Source organism: Anticarsia gemmatalis, chromosome 4 (assembly GCF_050436995.1).
Source record: "Anticarsia gemmatalis isolate Benzon Research Colony breed Stoneville strain chromosome 4, ilAntGemm2 primary, whole genome shotgun sequence".
NCBI classification, from domain to species: Eukaryota; Metazoa; Arthropoda; class Insecta; order Lepidoptera; family Erebidae; genus Anticarsia; species Anticarsia gemmatalis.
Window position 1 is genome coordinate 6,876,861 of NC_134748.1, and position 13,772 is coordinate 6,890,632.

The 13,772-nt window shown below is 36.0% G+C and overlaps 4 protein-coding genes across 4 annotated transcripts; 1 reads left to right on the forward strand and 3 right to left on the reverse strand.

Moving 5' to 3' along the window:
* Positions 1-6: 6 nt before the first annotated feature.
* Positions 7-2,344, reverse strand: Pdf (Pigment-dispersing factor). Its single transcript, XM_076113967.1, has 3 exons — positions 2,176-2,344; positions 1,431-1,596; positions 7-302 (listed from the first exon to the last, which is right to left on the reverse strand). Exons 2-3 carry the CDS (start codon positions 1,581-1,583, stop codon positions 126-128), a joined length of 330 nt encoding a protein of 109 aa, XP_075970082.1. The 5' UTR covers positions 1,584-1,596; positions 2,176-2,344; the 3' UTR covers positions 7-125.
* Positions 2,345-3,700: 1,356 nt separating this feature from the next.
* Argl (Argininosuccinate lyase) lies at positions 3,701-7,159 on the reverse strand. The gene is made up of 8 exons (XM_076113401.1): positions 7,021-7,159; positions 6,745-6,942; positions 6,282-6,506; positions 6,097-6,197; positions 5,731-5,924; positions 5,175-5,518; positions 4,773-4,960; positions 3,701-4,209 (listed from the first exon to the last, which is right to left on the reverse strand). The coding sequence occupies exons 1-8, from the start codon at positions 7,027-7,029 to the stop codon at positions 4,047-4,049; spliced, it is 1,422 nt and encodes a 473-aa protein (XP_075969516.1). The 5' UTR covers positions 7,030-7,159; the 3' UTR covers positions 3,701-4,046.
* A 1,286-nt stretch (positions 7,160-8,445) lies between these two features.
* Positions 8,446-10,428, forward strand: LOC142972353 (tRNA methyltransferase 10 homolog A). Its single transcript, XM_076113404.1, has 4 exons — positions 8,446-9,188; positions 9,470-9,616; positions 9,884-9,989; positions 10,274-10,428. Exons 1-4 carry the CDS (start codon positions 8,661-8,663, stop codon positions 10,426-10,428), a joined length of 936 nt encoding a protein of 311 aa, XP_075969519.1. The 5' UTR covers positions 8,446-8,660.
* Positions 10,101-13,345, reverse strand: LOC142972352 (putative serine hydrolase). Its single transcript, XM_076113402.1, has 3 exons — positions 12,904-13,345; positions 12,369-12,579; positions 10,101-12,115 (listed from the first exon to the last, which is right to left on the reverse strand). The coding sequence occupies exons 1-3, from the start codon at positions 12,997-12,999 to the stop codon at positions 11,427-11,429; spliced, it is 996 nt and encodes a 331-aa protein (XP_075969517.1). The 5' UTR covers positions 13,000-13,345; the 3' UTR covers positions 10,101-11,426.
* Positions 13,346-13,772: the final 427 nt, after the last annotated feature.

A 13,772-nucleotide genomic window follows, 5' to 3' on the forward strand; every position in this document is an offset into this window, starting at 1 on the left:
ACACAGAGAATGCAATTAAATGAATATAATCATGAAGTTCTAAGATAGGAATGAAAAATAAACTACTGGGCCGTTATACGTTTCATAAGGAATTTTAATTGACTTATTGAAATAATATTAGCGGACTAGCGGCCAGCGTCATTCATGCCTTTGGGCAGTGCTAGAATGGAATTGATGAGGTCTGCGTTGCGCTTCCACGTTTTGTACTTGGTGTCTATCAAAGCGTTGGTTTCTATCACCATCCGTCCGCCCAGCACGTCCGCTTTATGCGCGTCGATCATCGAGTGAACCTGGCGAATATACTGAAAGAAAAAAGATCAGTTAAAACCGGAAACCTTTTTGAGGGTCTAAGATACAACTTGTATCTGCTTATGCGTTAATAAGATAATAAACGAAGCTCGTAACATCTATTTACACATTCATACCCTATGTGTAGGTTGTTCCAAACAATACTAAAGGCTTTTGGGCTTTTTTTATTCCGCAATAAACCAAGCTTCGGATTTCCTACCTACTGAATAATTACTTAAGTGCACCCTTTCACTATCTTATCGAATTAATTATATACTTCCGACGTAACTATTGTGGAGGAAATGTCGCTTACCTACGCGTTCTCTGTCACCAACGAACCGTTAACCGCCAAAATATTGATAGCGTGGTAATAACATATTTATCACCCACACTGTAACGTAATGGACCCAGTAGGAACCTACTTAACCGACCTTAATCTCAAAATATGGGTAGCTTTTTTATTTTACAACTTTACGGCCTACACGATTTTCGCGAATAATATCAATCAAGTATCAACGCACTTATCTGGAAACAACCTTATTTGACAATCTAAATAAATAAGTAAACAATTCAGTAAATTAAATGGTTAGGGCACCACATCTACGAGTAAAAGCAATAGAATAATTGCGTTATCGGCCTCACATTGCATTTTCCCGCGTTAAATATCAACACACAAAAACACATGTTGTTATCAAATATCAGTTAAGTCGTTAAGGAAAAGCATTCGATTTTAGAGCTAGCTTATACCCGCGGTTCTCGCGTGATGTTATTTTTTTAATCCTCTCGAAGATAAACAATAGTTGCGAAATATTTATATGACTGACTCTTTAACTCTTCGTAATAATAATGTGGCTTGATGGGACTTACCTACAAGGTTCAAAGCTGTAACTTTTTGTTTACTTGTTGCTCCGTAAATTATACGAGTGATGTAGTCTCGATGAATATGATTCAGGTAGGATCTTGAGCGAGTGAGCTGTTCTCAGATTGAATTGGATAGAAAAATATCTGTTTTATAAATTAATTATGATGATTCGAAAGTCGAATATATAGATACTTTATTACGCTGCCCATTAGAAATCCAACTGGTTATAAATATAGATATTATGTACATAATACCTACTTATTAAAAATTGTATACGTACTTCGTCATTAGTCAGGTAGGGTACCAATTCAGCTAATTCTTCTTCAGTGTACGGTTCAATGTCGGGATTTATGATGGAATCGCGTGTGAAAGCTTCGGATACAAACATCAGCGCCACCAACACGAATGTCATTGAACGGACAGGGGTAACCATTCTGATTTACTACCTGTAACAAAAAAACAATAAAATTAACCATAATCAGGATTACTTAATAACTTAATCCTCATCCGAAAACTTATAATGCCCGGTAAAGGGCAGGTTACTGGCATTAAATAAATATTGGGTTCATTTGTACAAAGGGATTATGAAACCTCTTCATACAAAAAAAGTAAGTATAAGGTATCTATAAATCTCAATAGCGTTGACACCTGCTGCATTTTTGCATTATGTGCCCAAGTTGCAACGGCTTACCATAATCAATTAATTTTTCCATGCCCATAATTATGACACACCTGTAGGCCTTTAAAATTTTATGGTAAATTTCATGAAAGCGTTGCAAAAACGTAAACCTTAATCCACATGCATGATATACAATATCGTCCACACCTGAGAAGGTCTCTATCCAGTAGAAGGAAACTCAATTTTTGTTGTTACGTTTCGTAACAAACATATACCTAAGTAGTTAAGTGTTCGATATAAGAAATAAAAAAGAATTTGGTGACTTAAAATTACGATACCAAATTCTTTTTTATTGAAAAAGCTTTCAAACCTAAAACTTAACTCATTTATATAAGCAGGCACTTACCGTAAGTTTCACTTTTAAATCCGTTTATTTGAGTTGTGAGAACCACACAACGCGGGAATCAAATATTTATTATTTAGCTATGAAACTTTTTTCAGGGAACGACTCTCCCTGTACGGTAGCTACGAGTTAATGGTAGGCGCGAACGGTGTGAATCGTATTTATCGAGACCGTTAGCTCCTCTCGATGGTAATGATGGAGTGTGAAGCGGCGGCGGAAAATGGCCATAAGTATGGTGGGTGGTCGGGGGGTGAAGCATCGTTGTTTTTCCTCGCAGGGCGCGCACTCGGGCGGAAGAGGAGCGACGGCCCACGGAGCGGTGCGCGAGACAGCTGGCGATGGCGGGCCGCACTCCGCGACCCTACCAACCCTTCACCAGCGTTACACTTGTCAACCTGATAACTTACGTCATGTTTTTATTTTTATATTTTCAATAAATTAATTTCTTTATTCAAATCGCATTTTGCATGCTTGCTAAGTTGTCTTTACGTTTTATTACTTTTGTAGGAACGTTTGTAGCTCTATTGGTTAGGTAACATTCTCTAGGAGGTTAACAGCTGAAAACGCACAATTTAATTTACGCATTTAGACTGCTATCTACTTAAAAACACGTCTAGTGCACCGGTTCTTATGTTCTCATCTCACCGGCCATCGTGAAAAGTCCGAATTTGATTTCCTCTACTTATTCGACTCGGTATTTATATGAGCCACGCTTTTTCTAAGTGCCATCATACGTTAAGCTCGTGATTGTATGTTAGTGCGATACAGGATTAGTGTGTGGGAGCCGTCGTAAAAACACCTAATGCCAATATAGTGAATACCGCACACTGTGCACGGCGCTATCATTGAAAATTTAGGGATCAAGAGATAATAAAATACGCTTATAAATATGAGCTGACGATGCTTCGAATGTGTAGAACGTACTAGTAGTGTCGTAAATAATATTAATATTAGCTTCTTCAAAAGAAACAATCAATTTATCTACACACCAAAATAATTAACTTTTTCAGATGAGAATCGAACCGACGGTCACCCGGCGCAGAAAGAGCGGTGTGGCGACTAACGATTACGCCACGACCCGACGCAATAAATGAGAAAAAGTAAAAAATAACTAAGATTCTGCATATCCATATGTCTCATGTAAAGTATCACTGAACATTTCTTCTTTGCGATTTTAATAAGTTTTACACTAGGTATTTTATTGTAAGCAAGCCCTAGTCACAACAAATTATCTAGTCCAATCTAGTTCCAGTCGTTGATTCGATAGGTATCTCCTATCTCGTGATTGTTTGCTTTGTTTGAGTCTCTGTACGTACTCAGGATTTAATCAACGTTGAATCCTCATTGACGTGACCAATCCTAATGTAATTATTACTTTGTGTTATCTTATTTTGACAGCAAACATTAGGTGGGCAGTAGGCTGGATATTGTCAATATCACATAGTAACCGAGTAGGGATACGCACGTGCCGGGCTGTGTAGACGTTGTTTATTGATGAATAGAGAAATGAGAAATCATTTGGTAGTAATTGATTTATTATATAAGGTGGAAATAATCTGTCGCCAATGTAGGCGGATCCATGAGTCAAAGCGACGCAACGGTCCCCCTGAAAAGCTTCTTAGGGTCTGTTCATATCTGACGGCAAATACGTCGCGTAATGGGCGCGTAACATATTAACGTTTAACTTTACGCATCGAACCGATGATACGACAAATAAGGTTTGATACGGGCATCTTCCGCCAGATTTGAACCGAGTTAAATACTTCACTTTTATGAGGTACCCTGATGTAGCACAAACCATTTGAAAGTTTGTGTAATACCCCACATTAACAATAATAGTAATTTTGACAAAAATATTGTTATTTTTATTTCTGCTAGCAAGCTGTGGTGAAACTTTCAACGCCAAGCCACTGGTTCAGCATGTCTATTTGCTGGTTGACAGCACCTCTCGAGGTGCCGCCGATGCTGGTGTACTGCTCCACGCTCGCTTCCCATGAGAATAAACTTTTAAGTTCTGCTTCGGTTCCAAATTCGGGGCTGTAATCATTAAATATTATATTATTTTCTTTAGACTGAGTGGTGAGTTCGATTTCCCGGTTTGGCAGTGTACTTACTGATTTTGTAATGAGCAGATTGTTAATAATAATAATTATTATTATTTATTATGTACGTCTCTTTCATATCTCGGGACTACAGAGTCTCGGACATTTGGAAGGCGTGCGTGGGGCCGAAGCCAACACGAAGAGGCCCTTTTTAGACGGCTTTAATTTTTCAATAATGTGTGGTGTCACAATCCGGTGATTATCCCTGTTTACACTATAAAATGCACCCAAGGACAATCACCGGACTGTGTGGAACTATGGAAAAACTAACGGGAAAAACTACTTGGGCTATTGGGATGGGGTGCTTATGGACTGAAAACAAGGGGATCTATGGGGACTATGGCGCCTGCCGATAACAATGTATTATTAAAATAATCAGATTGGTCTTCTATAGGCAAGGGATGAAATTTCCAGTTAACTGAATGTAAAATTCTCGACCGAACAAAACTTTCGCAATAAAGATATATATCTCGTAAATGTAATAAAAAAAATACTTACCATATAGCATAATATTCAGCATGGGGTAGATTCTGAAGATCAACGCCGAGTGCCGAGGCGCGGCGGAGTACAGTTCCAACAATATGATGAGCCTTTCTGAACGGAACTCCTTTACGAACTAGAGCATGCGCCAGGTCTGTCGCCAGCATACCGGGTTCTAGGGCTTTCTGGGCATTTTCACTGCTAACCTGTTGACATGTTATTGAACATTGGGTGTGACTTGAGAAGATTTTTGGGGCCCGCTACGATCTTCTTTTTTGTACATACTTCATGTTAGTACTTAGTTGGACTAACGTACGTACGAGAACAGTCGTAGAATATCATCTGTATTAATTAGGGATTACGCTCGCATATTTTTCACCTGTTTTAAATAAATAAATGAATGTCATAGTATTTACTTACTTGCATAGTAGCAATAGTACCGATAGCAACTTTCAAACAATCAGACAATCGATCGTAAGATCTAAACAGAAGTTCTTTGTCAGATTGCAAATCTTTATTATATGTGCTCGGTAACCCTTTCAGAATACAGCTGAATGCCATTGCATCTCCAAGTAGAAGTCCTGCGGCCCCACGGATCAGCTCTAAACCATCTGGATTGCGTTTCTGGGGCATCAAGCTGGATCCAGTAGAGAATTGGTCAGAGAATCGCACAAACCCAAACTCCTTCGAGCTGTATATGATCAGATCTTCAGCTAATTTACTCAGATGCAGGCCACATAGCGATGCCCAGTTGAAGAACTCAACTGAAATTGTACCAAATAAGTATTTTAAAAGCATGATCGACGCATAATTGTACCTACCCTCCATCTTATATAGAAGTTATTTATGTAATCCTGCCCTACATATTTCCAAGAGCTAAGTCTTACTGAATTACTTACGTACCTATGTAATAATTAGGTGTGTACTTCAATATTTTTATTTAGAAAATATAAAATGTAAGTAAGTATTAACGCACCAAAGTGATCCCTGGAAGCGACACCAAACATAGAATTGGGAGTAACATCCTTGAATCCCAAGCTACGAGCCAGTCTCACTCTGTCTATGGAAAGTGCACACCCAGCTATCGCTCCACTGCCCAGAGGGCAGCGTGACAGCCTGCTCAACTGTTCTTCTAGGCGTATTACATCATCACGGAGAGCCCAAACGTGACTAAAAAAAAGAACGTCCATGAAAGACTTTCATGTTGTTTTGTGGTACGAAATGGTAAGATATACCTATACTCAATAGTGGGTAGTACTGGAAAATAGATAGATAGACAGATAGATAGATAAATAGATGGTAATAGGTACCTAGGAATATTTAATTTGTTCTTTAAACAAACCTTAAAAGAAAATGACTCCAACGGACAGGCTGAGCACGTTGCAGATGCGTGTACCCTGGCGCGATGATGTTTATTTCTTTCTTGGCTCGGTTCACTAACACCTAAAATACCAAAATTTTAACCTAACGAATAAATCAAATAAATTAAAATTTTTAATTTAAACTTTGGAAGATATTTTATAATACCGTGATCAGTTCTTTGAGGCTGGTCTTCAAATGAGGCAGAGACGCGAGCATCCATAGCTTGGCGTCTGTAGCGCATTGGTCATTGCGACTCCTAGCGGTGTGCAGTCTGAGGGCCGCATCTCCTGCGTATTTAAATAGACGCTTCTCTACCACTGCATGGATGTCCTCTTCAGTATCCTTCAATCTGCCATTTTGGGCTATTTCCTCTGCAATATCTTGCTCTACCTACAAATATGGTATTTTTTTTAATACGACGCGATAGTACCGTGCTATCCTTCCCTGAAAGTCTCCGCAAAAAGATTACATTATTAAAATAATATAATAACAGATATGAGATTTGAACTTCGTGATCAGCAGTCTAAGCTAGGGTTATAGTCTGTAGTTAGCTTATTGTCTGTTAATTCTACTAAAAACATTTTTTAAAGTAACATAGGTACAGTCGGGTCAGGACACAATCATCTACCTTATTAAGTCCCTCCTGAATAGCTTTATTATCCTCGTTCGAGAGGTGTCCACTCAGGTTCTGCTCGTTAGCCCAGGCCCGGCTTCCTTGGATATCTTCACGGAAAAGACGGACATCTACGGGCAGTGAATCATTCAACCTGGCCAATACTGCTGATGGCTCTTCCTCAAAACACCCACCCCACAGTTGGTAATTTTCCTACAAATTGTATTATTTTTAAATTAATATTTTAGTAAATAAAACATGTCTGTAATATTAAGTAAATAACGCACTTACACTAGCCATTATCTCGTAAGAATGACTGATATGTAAGATAGAAGAGGTATATACAGCATTGTTGATACGTGTAACGGGTTAAAAGGTTACGTATTTCAGTAACTTATTCTCATCATCAAAAACATGTCTCAATTTTTCTTTCTGTACATTGATATACTTACTTGATCTAATTTTATAGTAGGTAAGAAAAATAGATACTTAGTCAGTGAGTCAGAGTTGGTTGTAATCGAATACTTATAAGTAGGTAGGTGTGTACAAGATTCTGCGACTAGATTTGCTTATTAAATAAGACAATCAAGAGGCATGATAACACACGGTGACTATATCTTAACTCGTAAGATAATTAAAATGCGCGATGTAGATGTAATTTTCACTTTTTCCTATTATATTATAGTTAGAAACAAAGAAAATATCCTTTCACGCCAATCAATTTACTTACGAAGGTTCATCTTAGTTGATCTGCGCCTAGTGGCTGTTGAAAAAAAGGTCACATTCTTTCGTTCATAATAAATTAATTTGCTTTCATCAAAGTACTGTTAATGTGGCTTAAATTACAGGTAAGTGGGTACATATTTTAGTAGAAAGTTAGTCTCTATCAGAGGGATCAAAACAGAGTTCAATGTTATCAGTGGTTTGTTAGGCTGCAAAAAGTATTGTGATCAGAATCAGACCAATGATCACAATGTAATGTAAATGTATAAGTGGAAACGTTTTGTTTGTTTAAGTACGATATAAATGATCGTCGTGGTCGAGGTCGTTTAACTAGGTAGGTATACCTACCTACTTAGTTAAACGACCTATAGTTAGAGTCAAATATAGGTAACTAGCCGACCCGCGCAACTTCACTTGCGTCACATACGAGAGAATGGGTCAAAATTTTCCCCGTTTTTGTAACATTTTTTATTGCTACTCTGCTCCTATAGGTCGTACCGTGATGATATATAGCCTATAGCCTTCCTCGATAGATGGTCTATCTAACACTGAAAGAATTTTCCAAATCGGATCAGTAGGTAGTTCCTGAGATTAGCGCGTTCAAACAAACAATCAAACAAACAAACAAACTCTTCAGCTTTATAATATTAGTATAGATAGTATAGATATAAACCGATTGGTAGTTATAAAACTTGCATATTAGCCTGTTAACGTAAGTCTGTGTAACTAGATTAACTAATAAACTTGGGGTTGTTAGAGTCCTTAGCTTCATTCCACCTAAGTACAAACCAGGGGACTATGAATCATCAAAAATAACTAAACTCGCTCATGTCATGTTCATACCGGGCACTCAATTAGTCACATCCGCATTTTATTTATATTAGGTGCTGCTGTTTGTATTTCTTTACTTTGAACAAGCCGGTCACTAAACGCATCATATCTATCAATCACGTTTAGTTTTCTAAAATATAATTTTGACATTGACATTAATGACGTCTTCGAAACCGATACAATTTTATAACCTAAAAGTTAACATATTGGTTATTTTATTCCCTAAAATTCTATAATGTTCTTCATAATTTCTGTTTATGAGTAAAAGTAAAATTGGACAGAGCTAACACCCAGTTGTAACTGGTAATTTCGACTGACTTCATTCAGGTGCGCAGTCTCAGAAGTAATGTTTTACTCTGACTAATATTTAGAAAAAAATGGCATTAGAAATGGATGAGAAAAACGACACTGATTGTGTAAAAGAAAACAACGAAACCAACGAAAGTAGTTTCCCTCAGTTTACGCTTTTTGACATAACTATAGACTCAGGGCTGCAGGATGACGAAGGTAATGAATTGCCTAGACCTTTTAATAAAAATCAAATGCGCAAGTGGCTTAGAAAAGTCAAATGGGAAAATCGTAAGGCGGAAAAACGTGCATCAGAAAAGGCTAGAGCAAAAGAAAGGAGGCGACAAGCGCGTGAAGAGAACATTGACTTAGGGCCGAACAGAAAAGCTTTGAAGAAAATGAAACTTGAAAAACAAAAAAGGAGTACTTCTATAGTTATAGACCTTAGCTTTGACCATCTGATGATGGAAAAAGACAGATTTAAAGTGATCAAGCAAATACTCCGTTGTTACTCTATAAATAGGAGATCTGAGACACCAGTACAATTTCATATTACTAGTTTTGGAGAGAAATCTAAAAGTGATATGGCTCGACATAATGGCTATGAGAATTGGGATGTAAGTAAGGATCTTAATGCTATAGTATCTGTACTAATAATATAACGTTTATTAGTTTTAATGCGCTAATCTAGGGAATTACAGGCTTAAATTAAATAATATTTTTTGGTGTTGAGTAGTCAATTAATTGACAAAGGCTGATAAATCTTTCACTGTAATAGGAATAGAACTGCAATAAACAATGTTGTGAAAAATAGAGTCCATGGATGAAGTCGCAGTTGGCTGCTAGTTGTAATTAATGCTAATCTGTGGGCTTAATTTCTTTTATTGTTATTTTACAGATTCATTTTCAAGAAAAGTCATATTTGGACATATTCCCAAAAGATAAAATAGTATACTTAACAAGTGAATCGGAAAATATAATTGAAGAATTTGAAGAGAACACCGCATACATTATCGGTGGTTTAGTGGATCACAATCAGTATAAGGTATATTTTTTTATTTTTGATACATTTGAAACCATAAAGGTTAAACATAGTATGTGTTCTGAATCTCCTTATTTAAATATATTAGATGCTTAGTAAGTAAGAAGGTCTATACCATAAAATGCATTTATATTTCAAGTATGTTTAACACTTGCAATTATGTAGTCTATCTCTATGAAGTTTATTTATCATAGTAACAGAAATAAGTATAGATATTATAAGTATTTTGCTTTGTACAAAAAAATAATACAGTCTTAATTTATTTTTCAGGGTCTCTGCCATAACATAGCAGTGGAACAAGGCATAAGACATGGCCAACTGCCTTTAGATAAATACATCAATATGAAAACTAGGAAAGTTTTGACAATTGATCATGGTAAGGCATACCATCATTTCGAACACTACCTATTCAGAGTAATATCAAGCATTTTTTACTCTGAACAAAATTCTTAATTTTTATATCTCAGTCTATGGCAATAAAACACAGTTTAAAAATACAACAGATTTAATTTATGTTAATATTAATTGGTAACATTACAAAGCTTCATTGTTTCTTAAAAAAAAAAACGAAAAATTACACTGACACAATTTGTGCATTGTTTATGAATAATATTGTTAATATACCTATAGTAAAATAATTTAATAAAATTATTTTTACAGTATTTGAGATAGTCCTGAGGGTGTGTGAAGGAATGCCATGGCAAGATGCATTGCTCAAAGTTCTGCCAATGAGGAAAGGAGCTCACATTTGCGATAATGTTAGTAGTTCTAACTCGAGTATAGATACATCATGTAACAATGAGGTTGTAACATAAAATAAATTATTATTTCTAAAATGTTATTTATTTTATTATAAACTGTGTTCATTCATACATAAATAGTTATTATTTATATACAATCACATGTAAAATCACATAATGTCATACATTTAACTACTCGTACAACTTAGCGACTAGCTGCATCTATCACATAGTCAATGTTGTACATGGTTTCAACTGAATATTGATTAAGGTATGAAGGTTGAATGTAGGAACTGAAATTTTAGTACCAAGTCGAAAGGTGAGGCCTCCAAAACTTAACATTCCTTGAACACAGTGCCCTTGATCAAATTCATCTTGAATGTCTATTCAATAATTTCGGAGCCTTGATATAAAATTAGTATGTTAATAAAATTATCTATAACTAGCTGAACCGCGCAACTTCGCTTGCGTAACCTAAGAGAATGGGTCAAAATTTTTCCCGTTTTTGTTACATTTTTCGTTGCTACTCCACTCCTAATGACTGTAGCGTGATGTTATATAGCCTATAGCCTTCCTCGATAAATGGGCTATCTAACACTGAAAGAATTTCTCAAATCGGACCAGTAGTTCCTGAGATTAGCGCGTTCAAACAAACAAACAAACAAACAAACAAACTCTTCAGCTTTATTATATTAGTATAGATGTGTTAGAAAAACATTTCTAATTTTTAAATACTGGCAGTGGTACTTCAGAAAAAGTAAATAAATAAAAAACATGCATAATAATGCACAGGTTTTTCAGGTACTTGTAAAAATAATAAATATTGTGATGCCAACAAGACAGATTCTAATATCGATTCGATGAGTCGTAAGGCTTGTCCCGGTGTAGGTATTTTATATATACTTACAAATGCTAGTTATTATTTGAATTATGATTGATGCCTCAATTTCGACAATGCTTTAATTATCTTATTATATTTGTTATTAAATAAATAACGTATTTACTCGCTACGTAAACGATTCTACGAATTATTTGGTTAAACCAAAAGCATTTAACTAGGTAGACTAAGGTCACTAGGCGTTACTAAAGTTGTGCTTTTTTAAGAAATTCGTTATTAATGGCGCAACTATGTTGGGATCATTCAAATGTACGTGATGTGTTCCAGGAACAAAATGTAATTCGAAATTCTCGTTATTCCTCTCAACTACTTCACGCATATATGTAGAATACTCGTCAGCGGAGTACGGCGAGTCTATAGCTTTTACGTATAACGTGGGACATTTCAATCGCTTGACGAGTGCCTCTACAAATTGCTTGTTTTCTGGATTAAACAGAACATACTTTAGCCTCGAGTCACGTGAGATATAATACTTGGTGGGGTCCTTCTTCGATTGTTTGACACCTCGTTCCATTAAGTACTGAACGCTCTCCAAAGAAACGGACTTATTTGTCCCACGGTGCCATAGTTGTTTAATTTCTTCTAAACTGTATGAAGGTGGCTCTTTGTCCAAACGGCTTTGTGCGATCAATCCCTTTTCCATGAGGCTTGGATACTTGTCTATCACGAGGTTTAGATCGAAGTCGTCGTATATAAGGCTGTCTATGGCGATGTAGAAGTCAACATCATCTGGATACAGACATGAGAACCGCATGCCAGCAATAGCACCCATAGAATGAGACAATATAGATACTTTGTCCCATTGGAAGTATTGCTTTAGATATAAAATCACTCTCGGCAATTCCCACTGGTAGTACATCATACCTGTAATGCAATTAGAATTATATTTAATGTTAAGTTGATAGGTGTTTCAAGTGTTCAACCTGACAAGTTCCTATCTGAAGCTCAGCAAAAACTAAAACTAGGTATAAATAGATAAAGGTAATAAAATAAACTGATGGTCGTATTTTTTCTAAGAAAAGATGCTGAGCTAACATAGTTATGAGTCATTTTAATATAGGTAATTTATATTTACAAGGCGGAAATTAATTAAATGTTATCGTAGATAAATAATCACCTGGAGGAATCCATGACGATAGTCCATGTCCAGGGAAATCGATGGCTAGTATAGACCTATCTTTGGCTAACATTGGTGCTATAGGGTCCCAGGTGCCGGCATTATCTTGCCAGCCGTGTAGAGCCAGTATCGGCCGGCTCTCGCTGTTGCCCCACAGCTTTGCTGAGATGTGGCCGCATTTCACTGGGATCTGGATTTCTTTGGTAGGAACCTGCAATAATAAACAAAAATAATGGTTAATTGATGCATCTGTTTCGAGCAGACACTTTAGTAAGATGGCACTTTTTTATTGTTATCTATTTATGGACACGTTGTGAAAAAATATTGTTACAGAAATTTCAAAACAATGGATTCGGTAATCGAACCCGTGACATTGTCATAAAATTATAAATAAGGACGTTAGTTCGATTAACTACATATATTTTATAACATAAAAAGCTAAAGGTCAAGTCATGCTAGAAATTATTTCTTTATAAATTCTCCAAAACACTAAAGAAATCTCCAATTAAATAAAAATACATACGTAACTGCTTACCTGAGTGTGTAATTTTTTATGAAGAACGGGTAGGGCCGACTTTAACTTCAATTCATTTGTATTAAAAAACAAATGTGAGACCAATCTTTTAGCCATGATTTAATTGTATTTTTAAGTATCTATGCCAAGTTAAACAATGCCCTTTTAATACAATTTTTAACAGCAATTTCCTGAATTCGTATCCGCTCCAGTGCTCTCAATAATCACCACAACACTATTTTGCACTCTTAGAGGTTAAGTATTAAGCCCTTTGATGCTAAATGTAGCATATTTTATAACACAACAACAAAAAGAATATGTTGTACACTTGAAAATAATTTAATAATCTATGATTTCTGTTTCACTGTAATATAATTTTTACGCAAATTAGCGTAATATTAATACACAAACAGTTAGAGCTAACCTATCGCAGTGACGCACCGTGCGAGAATAGCACTGCCAAGGCCGAAGTCTACGTTATATTACGTATAGTTGTATATCTAACGCTGTTTCGCTAGTATTAAACAGGCACGGTTTGGACTTCGGTCGGTTAGTTCATTACTACGCGAATAATGGTTTATATGAGGCTCGAAGAGGTAATACTTTTGGTTCTAAATAGCTGTGAAGTAATGTTCATCAATGTTTTGACATGTTTCATTCATAGTTTTCTCGCAAAAATTACCAATGGCTACATTTCATGACAGAAAATCTTATCAGCAGACGAAGTTGTGTGCAGAAGTTAAAAGATTTATAAATAAAACGTAACACATGTTTTCCCTTCCCTATTATAGATTTCCTTAACCTTCTAAGATAATGATAGATATCATGCAAATAGAGTGTGCAAAGCTAGATATTATTAGAATGGTGTAAAACAGAAAATTGTCTTTTCA

What these genes read in the sequence shown, in the direction of transcription:
- Pdf (XM_076113967.1), bottom strand. Translation starts at nt 1,583, where the DNA reads ATGGTTACCCCTGTCCGTTCAATGACATTCGTGTTGGTGGCGCTGATG. An exon ending in CCTACCTGACTAATGACGAA is followed by an intron (nt 303 to 1,430) that starts GTACGTATACAA and finishes TTTTTCTTTCAG; the next exon opens with TATATTCGCCAGGTTCACTC.
- Argl (XM_076113401.1), bottom strand. An exon ending in TTCAGGAGGGACTTAATAAG is followed by an intron (nt 6,507 to 6,744) that starts GTAGATGATTGT and finishes CCATATTTGTAG; the next exon opens with GTAGAGCAAGATATTGCAGA. An exon ending in GTACTATTGCTACTATGCAA is followed by an intron (nt 4,961 to 5,174) that starts GTAAGTAAATAC and finishes ACATGTCAACAG; the next exon opens with GTTAGCAGTGAAAATGCCCA.
- LOC142972353 (XM_076113404.1), top strand. Translation starts at nt 8,661, where the DNA reads ATGGCATTAGAAATGGATGAGAAAAACGACACTGATTGTGTAAAAGAA. An exon ending in TGGATCACAATCAGTATAAG is followed by an intron (nt 9,617 to 9,883) that starts GTATATTTTTTT and finishes TTTATTTTTCAG; the next exon opens with GGTCTCTGCCATAACATAGC. An exon ending in AGTTTTGACAATTGATCATG is followed by an intron (nt 9,990 to 10,273) that starts GTAAGGCATACC and finishes TTATTTTTACAG; the next exon opens with TATTTGAGATAGTCCTGAGG.
- LOC142972352 (XM_076113402.1), bottom strand. Translation starts at nt 12,999, where the DNA reads ATGGCTAAAAGATTGGTCTCACATTTGTTTTTTAATACAAATGAATTG. An exon ending in ATAAAAAATTACACACTCAG is followed by an intron (nt 12,580 to 12,903) that starts GTAAGCAGTTAC and finishes TTATTATTGCAG; the next exon opens with GTTCCTACCAAAGAAATCCA. An exon ending in ATCGTCATGGATTCCTCCAG is followed by an intron (nt 12,116 to 12,368) that starts GTGATTATTTAT and finishes ATTGCATTACAG; the next exon opens with GTATGATGTACTACCAGTGG.